General features: G+C 42.9%; 1 protein-coding gene across 1 annotated transcript in view; it reads left to right on the top strand.

Moving 5' to 3' along the window:
* The first annotated feature begins 843 nt into the window (after positions 1-843).
* The window catches only part of cntn3a.2 (contactin 3a, tandem duplicate 2), an 82,999-nt gene continuing 67,248 nt past the window's right edge, over positions 844-16,594 (top strand). The window contains exons 1-8 of the mRNA XM_071371971.1: positions 844-1,332; positions 3,677-3,812; positions 3,958-4,093; positions 6,437-6,612; positions 6,814-6,909; positions 8,634-8,837; positions 9,950-10,052; positions 10,392-10,576. Of these exons, the coding sequence (XP_071228072.1) occupies positions 3,758-3,812; positions 3,958-4,093; positions 6,437-6,612; positions 6,814-6,909; positions 8,634-8,837; positions 9,950-10,052; positions 10,392-10,576 (955 nt within the window). The 5' untranslated portion in view covers positions 844-1,332; positions 3,677-3,757. The remainder of the gene's footprint in view (positions 1,333-3,676; positions 3,813-3,957; positions 4,094-6,436; positions 6,613-6,813; positions 6,910-8,633; positions 8,838-9,949; positions 10,053-10,391; positions 10,577-16,594) is intronic.

Below are 16,594 nucleotides of genomic sequence, written 5' to 3' on the forward strand. Positions count from 1 at the left end.
CAGGAATGTTGGAATGCAAATATAACTGATCCAGGACACAAACTCAGAACCATCTGCACTATGACACAATGTACACCAGAAGGTGCATTGCTCAAGTGCAAAATGGCAGGGGATGTCATCTAGGATACTCATGTTAGCAATCTTCCGGTTACCAGCTCATTCCCCACTAGATTTCCCCCATCAGATTTGGGATTTAACCCGGCGACCTTACAGTTGCTGGCCCACCTGTCCAACCTTTAGCCTAGGAAATAACAGAATTCTTATGCAGAAATGTCTTCTTCAAGTAGCCTACAGATCAAGGGGGGTTATTATGACACATTGAAATCATGTAAAATATGATTTATAGATTGCTTATTCATGTCTAATTAGCCTACTGTAGCCTATCAAGAAATGTCAATATTATCCCAAAACTTTGATCAGTTGAAAGGTTACTACACACAATTAAGAGTTGCCCACAATAATTGATCATAGCTTCTATTCAGTCTACACCAGCATTGGGGCAAACATGCTAAGTAGTTGCAAAGTAGCTAATTAGCTAAAAATGCTAAAGATGAGATTCTAACTTTGGGTTGCTAGACATTGCCATTATAGCCCACCCCAACCAATTTAAGTAACCTACTGTCTTATGTAACCATATCAAATGTAACATAGGCTAACGTACTAATTTGAGTGTGCCAAATGTACGTTTACTATGTTATCTACTCTTCTGAGACCAGGCTGACCGTGCAGTTATCAACATATCAATTTTCATAATCCTATCAATACATTTTGATATCCTGATCATTTTTACGCAGTGATGTCCCCACAGTTTTTCTGTCTGCTCAGATCTCTGGCGAAGACTGGCGCAGTTCTTTGGCTTCGGCAGGTGCGTCTGCCATACCTTTCCATCATTTCTGCTTCTATCGTCTGCTATAGCCTCTTCACAGGGAATACGGAGATCACCGCAAAATACTATTTTTAACATAATCTGCCAACATGAATGTGGCTCGGAGATAGGTCTGCGTTTGTGCTCATCTTTCGTAACGTTGCCGATTTGATTCATGAGCAAACTGTGTGGGTGTTGTTTTTGGGAAAGAGAAAACGACGTAGGCTATGAGACGCTTGCCTATTTAGTGCCTTCGTTGATTGCCTGTTTTTTCTTACACTGCCTGTTTTTTCTTACACTGACTGACCAGTGTTTCGGTTTAACCTGTATGAACGAGCTTGTGTTTCCGACATAAATCGGTGGAAAACGCGTCCGTGGCGGGTCAACTATTTATTATGGCTAAAAGAATTGAATTAGTGCACTGCTGGTCTGAATATATTTCAAGATAAGGAGAAAACGGCCGCTAGGTAAGGAAATTATCAAGCTTGGCATGCCATTGAAACTGAAAAATCACTGAAACAATGTATGGCTGGATGTACATTATGATGGCCATGGTGACAATAAAACCAATTTACTTTCAATAAATTGTTATTTGATTGGTAGCCTAATTCGTTTTCTTGGTGGGCATCTATCTACCAAAGCCATATGCCTATAGGCTTTGACATGAGGTGTTTCCTCTCAATTATAAACTCAATATAACAGTAACATAATAATAATAATAGATATTGGAAATATAATGGTTTGTGTGTTTGGTTTGATCAACGTTGATTGAGGATTGAGGAGCATATAGCCTAGGCTACTCGCAGAAACTGCAAGCACTCACGATGTGTTTGCCATTGATACACATTTGTTGGTTTGTACAGTTCATTTCTGAAGCTATTTGACATATAGCCAGCCTAATGCTTGTTTGTCAGTTGAATGAGTTCTTATATATTTCTTACCTCATCTTTCACATCTCTTTGACTTTCCTATAGAACCCATAGGTGTTATCAACATCTATTGATATCACATCTAATTTTACCATTTCAAATGTAACAAAGCATAGATGTAAAACTGTACATAGGCCTAATGGGGGTTGCACTCAAAGCTGCATGTGTATTGAAAATGCATTGCATTGCCATGATAGAACCATTTAGGTGTTTCCAATGAGCTGCTGCTCAATGATACATTTTTCAAGGGACAAACGATGAGAGGTGGGTGGGTGCCTATTAGTGCAGTATCTTGAATATTTCTCTATGCAGAGAGATTCTGACTAACCTGCCAAGGTATGGCTCTGAATGAATGAGTCTGTCTGTTCATGCTTGGGGAAGTAAAACAATAATCAAGAAATATGCATATTCTTCTATTGAGTAAGTCAGTGGGAAGTCCTATTATTGTTATGAATGCAGATGTGGCCTCTTTCAGTTTGGGTTGCCTTGCTGTTGAAATGCTGTGTTATTTGGTTACTTGCAGATGCAGAGTAGAAGAGAGGGAGATGTGCTGCTTTTATGGGTTTCAATTGCTGTGATACAGGAAGTGACACAACTCCTTATCATCTGTCATTCATCCTGCTACAATTATTTGGCCTATTTATCACCAGCACATGTGGTGTCACATGATGTGAATTCTATGTATGGTGACCAAACACATGAAACCGTTTATTGAGCAGCTCAGGTTTCAAATAACTTATTTTACACAACTCCTATCACACAACAATCGTCAGCCCACAGTGAAGCCTATACAGTTTGCAGGGCTGCACTGTAGACCTACTGGAGAGGTAAAGCATGCAGAATTCTTCATGAGAAGGCGTGGAAAATCCAATTTAGGAGACTTCCAGCAGGAGAAAAGACCCAGTAAACATGAAAGACTGGAGGAAATACTCCCTGAGACCTTACAAATCTGACATTACAGCAGCCAACACACAATTAGCCCCTATAACTACACCACTAAAGCAGACTAGCCCGAGGATTATACCTTAAATTAGGTGTACATCATGTTTGAATCTGTGTGTATGTTTGTGTGTGTGTGTGTGTGTGTGTGTGAGAGAGAGAGAGAGAGAGAGAGAGAGAGAGAGAGAGAGAGAGAGAGAGAGAGAGAGAGAGAGAGAGAGAGAGAGAGAGAGAGAGAGAGAGAGAGAGAGAGAGAGAGAGAGAGAGAGAGAGAGAGCATTTGTGTGGTATCACATTTGTGTGTGTTTTGTTCTTCAGTTTATTTGTATTTGGGAATCACTGCTCTACTGCAATTAACCTTAGTATTGCAATGCAGACCACGCAATGACCAGCCACTCGCCCTTGATCATGTACCTGTGGGGAATGGATTTCTCATCAAGCTCTCTAGATTCCCTCAGCATGTGGCAAGACATGCTGGTGTCGGTGAGACTAATTGATTGGATGGCACCCAATTCACAGGTCCAGGCTCCTTGCGCCTGAGAGGATAGATTTGTCTCTGTGAAAGATGGAGCTGGGTCAACAGTTGTTCTCCTAATAGATTGGCGTCTGTCTTGTCCCATATGCCAATGAGTGCTCCCTTGCTTGCTCGTATTGTTTGTTTCCATATCAGAATACACAGGATTCATTAACGCTGTTGCTCAATGGGAATGTTGAAACTGGATATTGAAAAAAACATGGTTAAGAGAAATGGAAGGTTCCCACATTCAGTCCCAACATTCCATCACTCAATATTTCTATGTTGCCAATGTCAATTCCATATCTGTCTTCCCTGCCTGTCCAAATGATGGCTAAGCACGAAAATAGATACAGTATATTTGAAGTTTTCATGAGGTGACATGTATGCTGAGTTTGGTGTTTTTGCTATAATGACTGTCTCCTACAGGTCAGGCCTGTCTGTTCCGGAGAAAAGAGTGTCGTTTAGAGCTTATTGAATGAAAGTCTTATTCGTCCTTCCCTGCCAAAGATGACGTTACCATGGAAACAGCTTCTTCTGCTATCAATCATCGACTGTCTCGCAGGTAGAATTTTTTTTTTAATGTGTAATGATTCTTTTGTAGGGACATTTACGATTTGAGTGTGACATCCGAAAAAGCTGGAACTCATGTCACAACCAGAATATATGAGTTAAACATTCTGCTACATTGAAGAGTATGTCTTCCCCAGAATGTTTGGACAGTGGATCATTCCATGGTCCAAGATGGAGGATGGAACCCGGTGACTTGTTTATCCCTGTTGATTCTATGGAAGAGGAGGCCACTCTTACTTGTGACGCTAAAGGAATCCCCCCTCCTCAATACAGGTAGGATTCAGACTCACTCACCTGGTTTGAATTTCCATATGACTACGACTACAACTATGACTACATTTTACACCAGTGCCGCGGGGTCTACTGGTTTTTATCTTTGCTTTTCAATCAGCAACTAATTTACACCTGTGAAATTAGGTGTTTTGACTGTCTGGCCGATCAGGGACTTTAATTGGTCCGGTTTATGTGGCGCTTCTCCCCTGCTCATGCTTTTCACATTAATAGCTTGTTGCTATTTTACAGAGGGGTGAAAAAACCAGTTGCGCAAACAAAAAGATGCATTGACTGTCAACTGTCTTTGCTGTGTAACCCACACTACTCCAGCACAGCCGGTGTAAATGAGAAGAATAAAAGTGGTATTGAGCTCACACTACGTTCATAATCACATCTGGTTGGTATCTCCCCAGCTAAGATGAGATATTTCCATTTTCTGATTAAAGGTCGAGACGAGAGTGTTTAGCACTGCATCTCTTCAGGCTTGCTGTGCTCTGCACCACATGCCCTCAACACCTCCTCAGCTCCTCTCTTGAAGTGTAAATGGAATACACTGCTCCTTCCATTTTATCTTCTCTCGCACTCTCTCTCTCTCCCTTGCTTTCTCTCTCACTCCTGCCACTCATGCTCTCATACCCCAAAGCTGGGAACAGGGTTTCTGAGGTAAAACACAGAAAGACATTGGTCTTGTGCTGCATATTTGGACTCATACAATCAATGAACATGTAAACAGTGTTTATTATTTGAGATAAAGAGAAACTGAACTACATAATTCAAATCAAATTGTATTTGTCACATGCTTCGTAAACGACAGGTATAGACTAACAGGGAAATGCTTACTTCCTAACAATGCAGAAAGAATTTATTTAGAAAAATAGAAAAATAATAACACAACTAATGTAACCATGCTGTTTAATGCATTATGAATAGACTAATGTGTTTTTATGGCACATGTTTAGTGCTGTGGGGGCTTCACCCCATAGTGCATTATAACTTACTTGCTATAAGCATTCATAACAGCTCACAGCTCAATTTAACAGCCTTTATATATGCCACAAGTCACTGTCTGGGATCTAATAAGATCCTCTGCCTTCCCCTGTTTGGCAAGAGCCCCAGGTCATCAAATCCTATCAATTAATTGCCATGATATAGTAGCGGGATTGATGGACTGAGTTTCAAGGTGCTTTACCTCTCAAATACTATGACATCTTTTTTTAATGACTTTTCTGGTTAAAAACGGTCTATGTGGCATCAGCAGTAGTCATAAACATCAACTGTAGTCCCAAAATTGAATAAAAAGTGTAAGTAGGATAACTTTGGTCATAAAGTCAGTATATTCCAAAACTGAGATTTGCGAGATTTAGGAAGTGAATGATGTTAACATTTTCCTTGGACTTGATACCAGCTTTGATTATTGTCCTCTTTTCTATGAGAGTGCAGAAAGGGTGCAATGAAAGGAATGTGTGAAAGCATTGCTGTGTGGGTAGTGTGAGCTTGCACCTGCTGTGGTGTTTCATGGTGCTAATGTTCTTATTTAAACAGAGAAGAACTGAGCATATTATACCAATCGAAAAAGAACAAGGTGCTACTGTTTGTGACTATATTATGTGCATTTCTGACCAATAGGCCTCTGTGGAGAGTGGAAACAATGTATTTGAGAGTTTGTTTTAAGTGGATGGGATATCCATATCAACCGTAAAACTGTAATAACACTAAATATTATGAATGCATTTGCATATTATTAAAAGGACATGACACACAATTTAAGTTTGTCGGATGTCTTCAAACTCCAAAAGAAGTCTGTCAAGATGAGTCCACATTCCCTTGCCATCCGTTGTGTAGGTCCAACTACAGTATACAGTATGTATCCAATTGAATGGAAAGGATAACACAAATCTGGTAATGATATGGTTCTTAGTATTTCATTTGGGATTGTGGGATATAGCTGGACCTACAAAGTAGATGGCCTGGGACATGGACTTATCTCAACAGGCATTCTTTTTATTTATCTTAGCTTGAAGATTTACACATTGTTATGAATGGTTATGGATATTGATATGTACTTCAAATATTAACATAGTAAAGACTCATGCACAGTATGTCCCTTCATTTGAAATGACAAAACAACAAAAGCAACAAACAACCATAAACCATACCTACCTGTATATGTTATTTTTTATCATTGACCTCAAAATAACAATAAACTTTAAGTACCGTCCAAATAACGGTTGCTGCCTTTATTGAGCTTTAGTTTTCAATTTGCTCCCATAAATCCAGTGTGGTCAATAGATAGAGATGTTTTGTGAATATTGCCAGCAGCTGATGGTATTTCTGCCCTCACAGATGGTCACTGAATGGAACTCTCATAAATCTGGAGTTGGACCACCGGCGTCGGATGTCTGGGGGCAACCTCATCATAAGAAGTCTGGACCGCTACCAGGATGGGGGAAGGTATCAGTGTACAGCCTATAACACAATAGGAGCCGTTCTCAGCAGAAGAGCAAGCCTACAGTTTGCCTGTAAGTTAAGAACAGGCCATAATGCCTCCTGTCACACTGCATTATATTGCATTATTAAATTGTCACCATTGATAATAACACACCATACCTTATAAATGCATTATAATGCTTTACATGCAGGTGGTTCATAGGGGGAAATGAGTGTCATCAGTGCTGTATTTATATTCTTAGATGTCATAAATTGACCTGTTTCTCTTCTAGACTTGGATCATTTTAAACTCCACACAAGAAGTGCGGTGTCAGTTCGAGAAGGACAAGGAGTTGTGTTACTCTGTGGAACACCCACCTCCTCAGGAGGTATTGAATTACTTTTGTTATCTTCTTTTACACTTGACAGTCCTATATGAATCGACACAGCATTTTGAACTATACTTTAGCACTACTACTTAAGCATGATTTTGCAGTCATATTACAGTTTAATCAGTGCTTTTGGTGCAATTTTTTCAACTGATAGCACAAAACTCAAATAGTCAGAAAGGCTTCATGTCCAAATCGTCCTAAAGTATCGTCCTAGATTGATTGTGTTGCTCAATTAAGTTACATATAGGTCAATTCCACACCAGTTTGGCCTAAAGATAGTCATGATGTTTTCGATCTTCCTCGAATAAAATCCATACAAAGGTTGTTTGGGGGAATTAAGAAATATTTAAATAAAGTTGTAACATCTGTGAGATTTTGTTGTTACCCAGGTCTCCTTTAAGACACTACAACGATTAGTCTGTAGATGCTACAAAGTAAGTCTTGGTGTCTTTTCAAAACTTACCGTGCGCTCTGAAATATGAGTGCTGTTTACATTAAGAATGACATTTATTTACTTTAATATATAGATAACATAAATATAAATATAACCTATTTAACATATATAATATCTGAGAGCAGTGTGTAGGTATATGGATGTTGACTGTCCATAGGTGTTGGCACTGAGGAAAAAGTAATTTGATGGTAGGGGTTGTCTCATGACATATCCCTTTTGTCCTCTCTCCATCCCTTTGGGAGCGTTCCTCAAAACACGTGACGCCAGGTATAAGGGGTTATGCCACCCTTTATAAAGCATAGCATTTTGGGAAATTGACATATTTGGCTATAAACCCTATAGAGGGAGTGGTTATGTCACCCTTTATACACAAATCTAATCCAAATTAAATCCATCCCAAAGGCACATTGTCTTTATGGCTGTGTTTACATAAGTGGCCCAATTCAGATATTTCTTACACTATTAACCTGTGAATGTGAAGTCATACTTCCGTATCATGTCATCTCCCGGGTCTTTTGAATGGGCTTCAAGATTATATCATAAAATGTATGAAAATACGGTCATTTAAGATATATACAATTATAATCGTATTTGTTTATTGATTTACTCACACCCAATGCCTTTCATCAAAATATTTGATGCTCAAGAAGTAAGACACATCGTTGAAAATTAGAAAAGTCTCTTGCAGCGTTGTTAGCATGCTGGAGCGCGCCTGCTCAAGCTGAGGACATACAGGATGGTAAGAACCCGTTAGCTACAGGCAATTTGATGTGTTTCATAATAGATGCTTTTTTTGGTGAATGTTGCCACCCAGTACTTTTTGAAAATGTAAAAGAATATATGTTTCTGAAGACTGGCAAGCTGTCGAAACACCTTTAAGCAGTTGTTGTTTATGGCTGTAGTTCAAATGAAAGAGTTGTAACGTTTTGGCTTCGTACTTTTTCTTGGGCGTCAAATTCGCATAATTTCTTTTCAAAACACATATACATTTTAATATATATCTTAAATTACCACGTTTTCATGGATTTGAGGATGCATTTTTGAAGCCCATTCTTAGCATACAAAACGAGGATCCCAGAAGTAACAATTAGCATCACTTTCATAGGGTATTGGTGTTTTGACAAATCACATCAGATCTTTGCCAATTGGGCAAAAGATCAGAACTGGACTGCCTGTATAAATGCAGCATTTGTGTTCTTGGTTTCAAGTTTTGAATGTTACGTCATATCAGTAGTTGGCTAAATCTCCCCCGCATTTCCCTTTCTAGACCTTAGTTATTCATGGGTCTTCAATGAATACCCATACTTTGTCCAGCAAGACAACCGGCGCTTCGTATCTCAGGAGACTGGCAACCTGTACATCGCCAAAGTGGAGCCCTCAGATGTGGGCAACTATACCTGTGTGGTTATGAACAGCATCACAAAGGGCAAAGTTCACAGCTCACCCACATCTCTGGTCCTGAGGAAAGACGGTAAGCTTATTCATCAGAATACCTTGCATAATGATTCATAACATACAGATAGCAGGCATTGTAGGTAGGCTTTCATTGAGCCAGATAACATTTTGTAGTATAATAAAAATTTACTTTTATTTTGAAGACACCTTATACATGATGTTGAATAAATGTGTTATGAATGTGGTATGAATGATACAGCGACATTCATGTAGGTGTCATGACTGGTTTCGTAAAGGCGTTATGTACAGTATACCTCCTTCGTATAAGCTAACATTGTTATTATCTGATATGCATTGTTTAGTTGCCAGGCCATGTTCATTATAGCACTATGTAGGCTTTATCACCAATGATCCAGGTGCGTTATTTTCTTACTCTGCTTTTTTAACAACTGCCTGTACTTGGAGGAATCCAATGAACTGTTCCTTATAACTACAGTTTCTCTGCAGCTCTTCACGCTTTTGCAGAAAGTAAACACTGCCTTTGGGTTGAATTAAACATTTAAATATTAACCATACATTCAAAATCAGCCAGACCCTCAAGAGATAACCTTAGTGTATTCCACCCAGGAACTGAGGCTTTAAATTATTTGATGCTGTTATTTCGCTACTCTCCCTCGACTGCATGCTTAAAGCTGCAATATGTAACTTTTTAGGGCGACCCTGACAAATTCATAAAAAACAAGTGTAAGAAGTTGCAGATCTGTCCTATGTGCGCTATTTCTGTGCTTCCTGTTCTTTAAGTGTCGTTTTTGCCTCTTTTACTTTCGTTTTTGCACACCAGTTTCAAACAGCAGAAAATACAATATGTTTGGTTATGGAAAATATATTTCACAGCAGTTTAGATGGTACAATGATTATCTACACTATACTTGCTTGTTTTGTCACATAAACTGAAATTAGGTGAACTATTAGAATTTCTGCAACCAGGAAATGATGGAGCGATTTCTGCATAGTGTACCTTTAAGTGGAGTAGTAGTTCAGTTCACCTAAGAAATAGTGTTTATGCATGTATTTTTCCTGTTAGTTTTACCATGCTTTTGTTGGGCCTCACAATGCAAGGTATATATAGCTTGTAAGTCATGAATAATGGAAACATGAACAACAACTACTTGTACTTGTACGTCATAGGAGTAATGGGAGAATATGAGCCGAAAATAGAAGTTCATTTTCCCGACACCGTACCAGCAGCAAAAGGATCAGTGGTTACGCTGGAGTGTTTTGCTCTTGGGAAGTAAGCTGTATTTCTTGGAGCATGTTTTCAATCTTCCCTCTTCTTTCACTCACTTAAAGCATTTTGGGATTTTTATAGAGAAGTGTCACTAGGGCAATTATGTTTGTTAGACTGTGGCATCTCTCTATTATTCGTCAGAACAGTTTTTGAATGCAATGATTGTCAACGTCAGTTTGTGAAGGGCCACATGCATACTTTCTTCAAATGACTTTCTCTTTTTATTTAATGGATAGAATACGAAAATAAGTTGCATAAAATCTCGTCAGATATGGTCTAACAGAGAAGATGTGGAGTCGACACTCTAGATCTCTAACATGTTTTGCTGTCTGTCCTTCCTAGCCCTGTCCCTGAGATTACGTGGAAGAGGGCTAATGGAGTCCCGTTCCCCAGCAAAGTGAAGATGAAGTACTCCAATGCCGTCTTGGAGATCCCCAGCTTCCAACAGGACGACACGGGTGGCTATGAGTGTGTGGCCGAAAACAAGATGGGGAAGAACATCGCTACAGGCCGATTGGCCTTCCATGGTACTGTCACCCCGTGGGATCGCAAATATAATTTTAACCATCAGGCGAGTCAGTTAAAAACACTCCTTTTTACAATGACAGCCTGATAAGTGGCTAGAGGCAAGTGCAGCAATAGATAATGAAAATTATATTTACAATAAAGTTACAAAACAAGACCGACATTTTTATTTTTTTTATTTTATCTCACCTTTATTTAACCAGGTAGGTTAGTTGAGAACAAGTTCTCATTTACAACTGCGACCTGGCCAAGATAAACCAAAGCAGTGCGACACAAACAACAACACAGAGTTACACATGGAATAAACAAGCGTACAGTCAATAACACAATAGAAAAAAAGAAAGTCTATATACAGTGTGTGCAAATGGCGTGAGGAGGTAAGACAATAAATAGGCCATAGTAGCAAGTAATTACAATTTGGCAAATTAACACTGGAGTGATAGATGTGCAGATGATGATGTGCAAGTAGAAATACTGGTGTGCAAAAGAGCAGAAAAGGTAATAAAAACAATATGGGGATGAGGTAGGTAGATTGGATGGGCTATTTACAGATGGGCTTTGTACATCTGCACTGATCGGTTAGCTGCTTGGATAGCTGATGTTTAAAGTTAGTGAGGGAAATTGTAACGCTCGTCTTCCTCCTCGTCTGAAGAGGAGCAAGGATAGGACCAAAGCGCAGCGTGGTTTGAATACATGCTTTTAATAAATTTAAACGAAGACGAAAAACACTGGACAAAATACAAAACAAATAAACGACGTGAACAAACGAACGAAAACAGTACCGTGTGGCGAAACAAACACAGACACGGCAACAGTCACCCACAAACCAAAAGTGAAACCCAGGCTGCCTAAGTATGATTCTCAATCAGGGACAACGATTGACAGCTGCCTCTGATTGAGAATCATACCAGGCCGAACACAAAACCCCAACATAGAAAAACACACATAGACAGCCCACCCCAACTCACGCCCTGACCAAACTAAATAAATACAAAACAAGGGAAATAAGGTCAGGAACGTGACAGTACCCCCCCCCCCCCCCCCCCCAAGGTGCGGACTCCGGCCGCAAAACCTGAACCTATAGGGGAGGGTCTGGGTGGGCATCTGTCCACGGTGGCGGCTCTGGCGCTGGTCGTGGTCCCCACCCCACCATAGTTAATCCCCGCTTCCGTGGCCTCCTCTTAATGTCGACCCTCCTTATTAACCCCACTGGCCTAAGGGGCAGCACCGGACTGAGAGGCAGCACCGGACTGAGGGGCCGCACCGGACTGAGGGGCAGCTCCGGACTGAGGGGTAATTCCGGCATCGCCGGCGTGACAGGTAGCTCTGGCAGCTCCTGGCTGACTGACGGCTCTGGCAGCTCCTGGCTGACTGACGGCTCTGGCAGATCCTGGCTGGCGGGCGGCTCTGGCTGCTCCTGACTGGCGGGTGGCTCTGGCTGCTCCTGACTGGCGGGCGGCTCTGGCGGCTCCTGACTGACGGGCGGCTCCTGACTGACGGACGGCTCTAGCGGCTCCTGACTGACGGCTCTGAAAGCTCAGGACAGACGGGCGGCTTTGAAGGCTCAGGACAGACGGGCGGCTTTGAAGGCTCAGGACAGACGGGCAGCTCAGACGGCGCTGGACAGACGGACAGCTCAGACGGCGTTGGGCAGACGGGCAGTGCAGGCGGCGCTGGGCAGACGGGCAGTGCAGGCGGTGCTGGGCAGACGGACAGCGCAGACGGCGCTGGGCAGACGGCAGACTCTGGCCGGCTGAGGCGCACAGTAGGCCTGGTGCGTGGTGCCGGAACTGGTGGTACCGGGCTAAGGACACGCACCTCAAGGCTAGTGCGGGGAGCAGCAACAGCGCGCACAGGGCTCTGGAGACGCACAGGAGGCTTGGTGCGTGGTGCCGGAACTGGTGGTACCGGGCTGGAGACACGCACCACAGGACGAGTGCGTGGAGGAGGAACAGGGCTCTGGAGACGCACTGGAAGCCTGGTGCGTGGTGTAGGCACTGGTGGTACTGGGCTGGGGCGAGGAGGTGGCGCCGGATATACCAGACCGTGAAGGCGTACAGGAGCTCTTAAGCACCGAGCCTGCCCAACCTTACCTGGTTTAATGCTCCCCGTAGCCAGGCCAATGCGGCGAGGTGGAATAGCCCGCACTGGGCTGTGCTGGCGAACCGGGGACACCATGCGTAAGGCTGGTGCCATGTACACCGGCCCGAGGAGACGTACTGGAGGCCAGATACGTTGAGCCAGCTTCATGGCACCTGGCTCGATGCCCACTCTAGCCCGGCCGATACGTGGAGCTGGAATGTACCGCACCGGGCTAAGCACACGTACAGGAGACACCATGCACTCTTCCGTATAACACAGTGTCTGCCCGTACTCTCGCTCTCCACGGTAAGCACGGGGAGTTAGCGCAGGTTTCCTACCTGACTTCGCCACACTCCCTTTTAGCCACCCCCAAGAAATTTTTGGGGCTGACTCTCAGGCTTCCAGCCTCGCTTCCGTGCTGCCTCCTCATACCACCGCCTCTCGGCTTTAGCTGCCTCCAGCTCTTCACGAGGGCGACGATATTCTCCCGGTTGTGCCCAGGGTCCTCCGCTGTCCAGAATTTCCTCCCAATTCCATAAGTCCTGCAATCGCTGCTCCTGCTGCTGCTGCCGCTTACCACGCTGCTTGGTCCATGGTTGGTGGGTGATTCTGTAACGCTCGTCTTCCTCCTCGTCTGAAGAGGAGCAAGGATCGGACCAAAGCGCAGCGTGGTTTGAATACATGCTTTTAATAAATTTAAACGAAGACGAAAAACACTGGACAAAATACAAAACAAATAAACGACGTGAACAAACGAACGAAAACAGTACCGTGTGGCGAAACAAACACAGACACGGCAACAATCACCCACAAACCAAAAGTGAAACCCAGCCTAAGTATGATTCTCAATCAGGGACAACGATTGACAGCTGCCTCTGATTGAGAATCATACCAGGCCGAACACAAAACCCCAACATAGAAAAACACACATAGACAGCCCACCCCAACTCACGCCCTGACCAAACTAAATAAATACAAAACAAGGGAAATAAGGTCAGGAACGTGACAGAAATATAAGTCTCCAGCTTCAGCGATTTTTGCAATTCGTTCCAGTCACTGGCAGCAGAGAACTGGAAGGAAAGGCGGCCAAAGGTGGTGTTGGCTTTGGGGATGACCAGTGAGATATACCTGCTGGGTGTTGTTATCGTGACCAGTGAGCTGAGATAAGGCGGAGCTTTACCTACCAAAGACTTATAGATGACCTGGAGCGAGTGCGTCTGGCGATGAATATGTAGCGAAGGCCAGCCGATTAGAGCATACAGGTCGCAGTGGTGGGTGGTATATGGGGCTTTGGTGACAAAACGGATGGCACTGTGATATACTGCATCCAGTTTGCTGAGTAGAGTGTTGGAGGCTATTTTGTAAATTACATCGCCGAAGTTGAGGATCGGTAGGATAGTCAATTTTACTAGGGTATGTTTGGCAGCGTGAGTGAAGGACGCTTTGGTGCGGAATAGCAAGCCGATTCTAGATTTAATTTTGGATTGGAGATGTTTAATGTGAGTCTGGAAGAAGAGTTTACAGTCTAGCCAGACACCTAGGTATTTGTAGTTGTCCACATATTCTAAGTCAGAACCGTCCAGAGTAGTGATGCTAGATGGGCGGGCGGGTGCGGGCAGCAATCGGTTGAAGAGCATGCATTTAGTTTTAGTAGCGTTTAAGAGCAGTTGGAGGCCACGGAAGGAGTGTTGTATGGCATTGAAGCTCGTTTGGAGGTTTGTTAACACAGTGTCCAAAGAAGGGCCAGATGTACACAGAATGATGTCGTCTGCGTAGAGGTGGATCAGGGAATCACCCGCAGCAAGAGCGACATCGTTGATATATACAGAGAAAAGAGTCGGCCCGAGAATTTAACCCTGTGGTACCCCCATAGAGACTGCCAGAGGTCCAGACAACAGGCCCATCACAATACAAAAGGACAAAAACACATGGCAAGAACAGAACAAACAGTAAAAACAATCCATATATGGTCAGCAATCATTTGTTAGGACATCAAATACAACAAGCATACCATCCTACTTTCAAGAGGGATGGATTTATCCATTTGGAAAATGTTCACTACATTTAACAACCATGAACACACACTATTGGTCATTATGAAAGCTGTGCTATATTCAAGATAATGCACAGGCTCTCATGCCATCATTATATTGCTGTTGCTGTCACGAATCCCGCCGAAGATGGTGCCTCTTCCTGTTCGGGCGGTGCGCGGCGGTCGTCGTCGCCGGCCTACTAGCTGCCACCGATCCCCTTTTCTGTTTCATTTAGTTGTGTCTGATTTGTTGCACCTGTTTCGTGTTTAGGTTTGGTTGTGGGCTATTTAAACCCAGTTGGCCCGCCGGCTTTTGTGCGGGCTTGTTTTTCTGTTTGTGGTGTTTGTTTATTCTTGTGGTGTCTGTTCCTGTTCAGTTTCGTCCTGTTTGTTGGACTGGGACTTTACGCGCCCTTGTGTGTGTGGCGTGACCGTCTCTCTGGTTATTTGGAATATTAAATCCACGTCTTTTGGAACTACCCTGCTCTCTGCGCCTGACTCCTTCACTCACCACTTTTGAAGTCCTGACAGTTGCTACTACTCATTGGCAAAGTACAGCCACTGTTGGTATTATAATGTAATAATATATTGTTTGTTTATTGATTTTACACTGAACAAAAATATAAATGCAACATGCAACAATTTCAAAGATTTGACTGAGTTACAGTTCATATAAGGAAATCCATCAATTGAAATCAATGAATTAGGCCCTAATCTATGGATTTCACATGACTGGGAATACAGATATGCATCGGTTGGTCACAGATCCCTTTTTTTTTAAGTAGGGGTGTGGATCAGAAAACCAGTCAGTATCTGGTGTGACCATTTGCCTCATGCAGCGCAACATCTCCTTCAATTAGAGTTGATCAGGCTATTCATTCCTTTACATTTTTGTGTATAAGGTAGTTATTGTGAAATTGTTAGATTACTTGTTAGATATTACTGCACGGTTGGAATTAGAAGCACAAGCATTTCGCTACACTCGCATTAACATCTGCTAACCATGTGTATGTGACCAATAAAATTTGATTTGATTTGATTGTGGCCTGTGGAATGTTGTCCCACTCCTCTTCAATGGCTGTGCGAAGTTGCTGGATATTGGCGGGAACTGGAACACGCTGTCGTACACGTCAATCCAGAGCATCCCAAACATGCTCAATGGGTGATATGTCTGGTGAGTATGCAGGCCATGGAAGAACTGGGACATTTTCAGAGTCCAGGAATTGTGTACAGATCCTTGCGACATGGGTGATGGCGGCAGATGAATGGCACGACAATAGGCATCAGGATCTCGTCACGGTATCTCTGTGCATTAAAATTGCCATCGATAAAATGCAGTTGTGTTCTTTGTCTATAGCTTATGCCTGCCGATACCTTTAATCCCCCTCCCGTCACCATGGGGCACTTTTTTCACAATGTTGACATCAGTAAACCGCTCGCCCACACAACTCCATACACTGTCTGCAATCTGCCTTGTACAATTGAAACTGGGATTCATCCGTGAAGAGCACACTTCTCCAGCATGCCAGTGGCCATCGAAGATGAAAATTTTCCCACATTTTCAGATCAAGACCCTGGTGAGGACGATGAGCAAACAGATGAGGTTCCTGAGACGGTTTCTGACAGTTTGTGCAGAAATTCTTCCGTTGTACAAAGCTACAGTTTCATCAGCTGTATGGGTGGCTGGTCTCAGACGATCCCGCAGGTGAAGAAGCCGGATGTGGAGATCCTGTGCTGGCGTGGTTACACGTGGTCTGCGGTTGTGAGACCGGTTCGAATAACTGCCAAATTCTCAAAAACTATGTTGGAGGCGGCTTATGGTAGATAAATGAACATTAAATTCTCTGGCAAGAGCTCTAGTGGACATTCATGCAGTCTGTGGCATTGTGTTGTGTGACAAAACTGC

Source organism: Salvelinus alpinus, chromosome 28 (genome assembly GCF_045679555.1).
Source record: "Salvelinus alpinus chromosome 28, SLU_Salpinus.1, whole genome shotgun sequence".
Classification (NCBI taxonomy): Eukaryota; Metazoa; Chordata; class Actinopteri; order Salmoniformes; family Salmonidae; genus Salvelinus; species Salvelinus alpinus.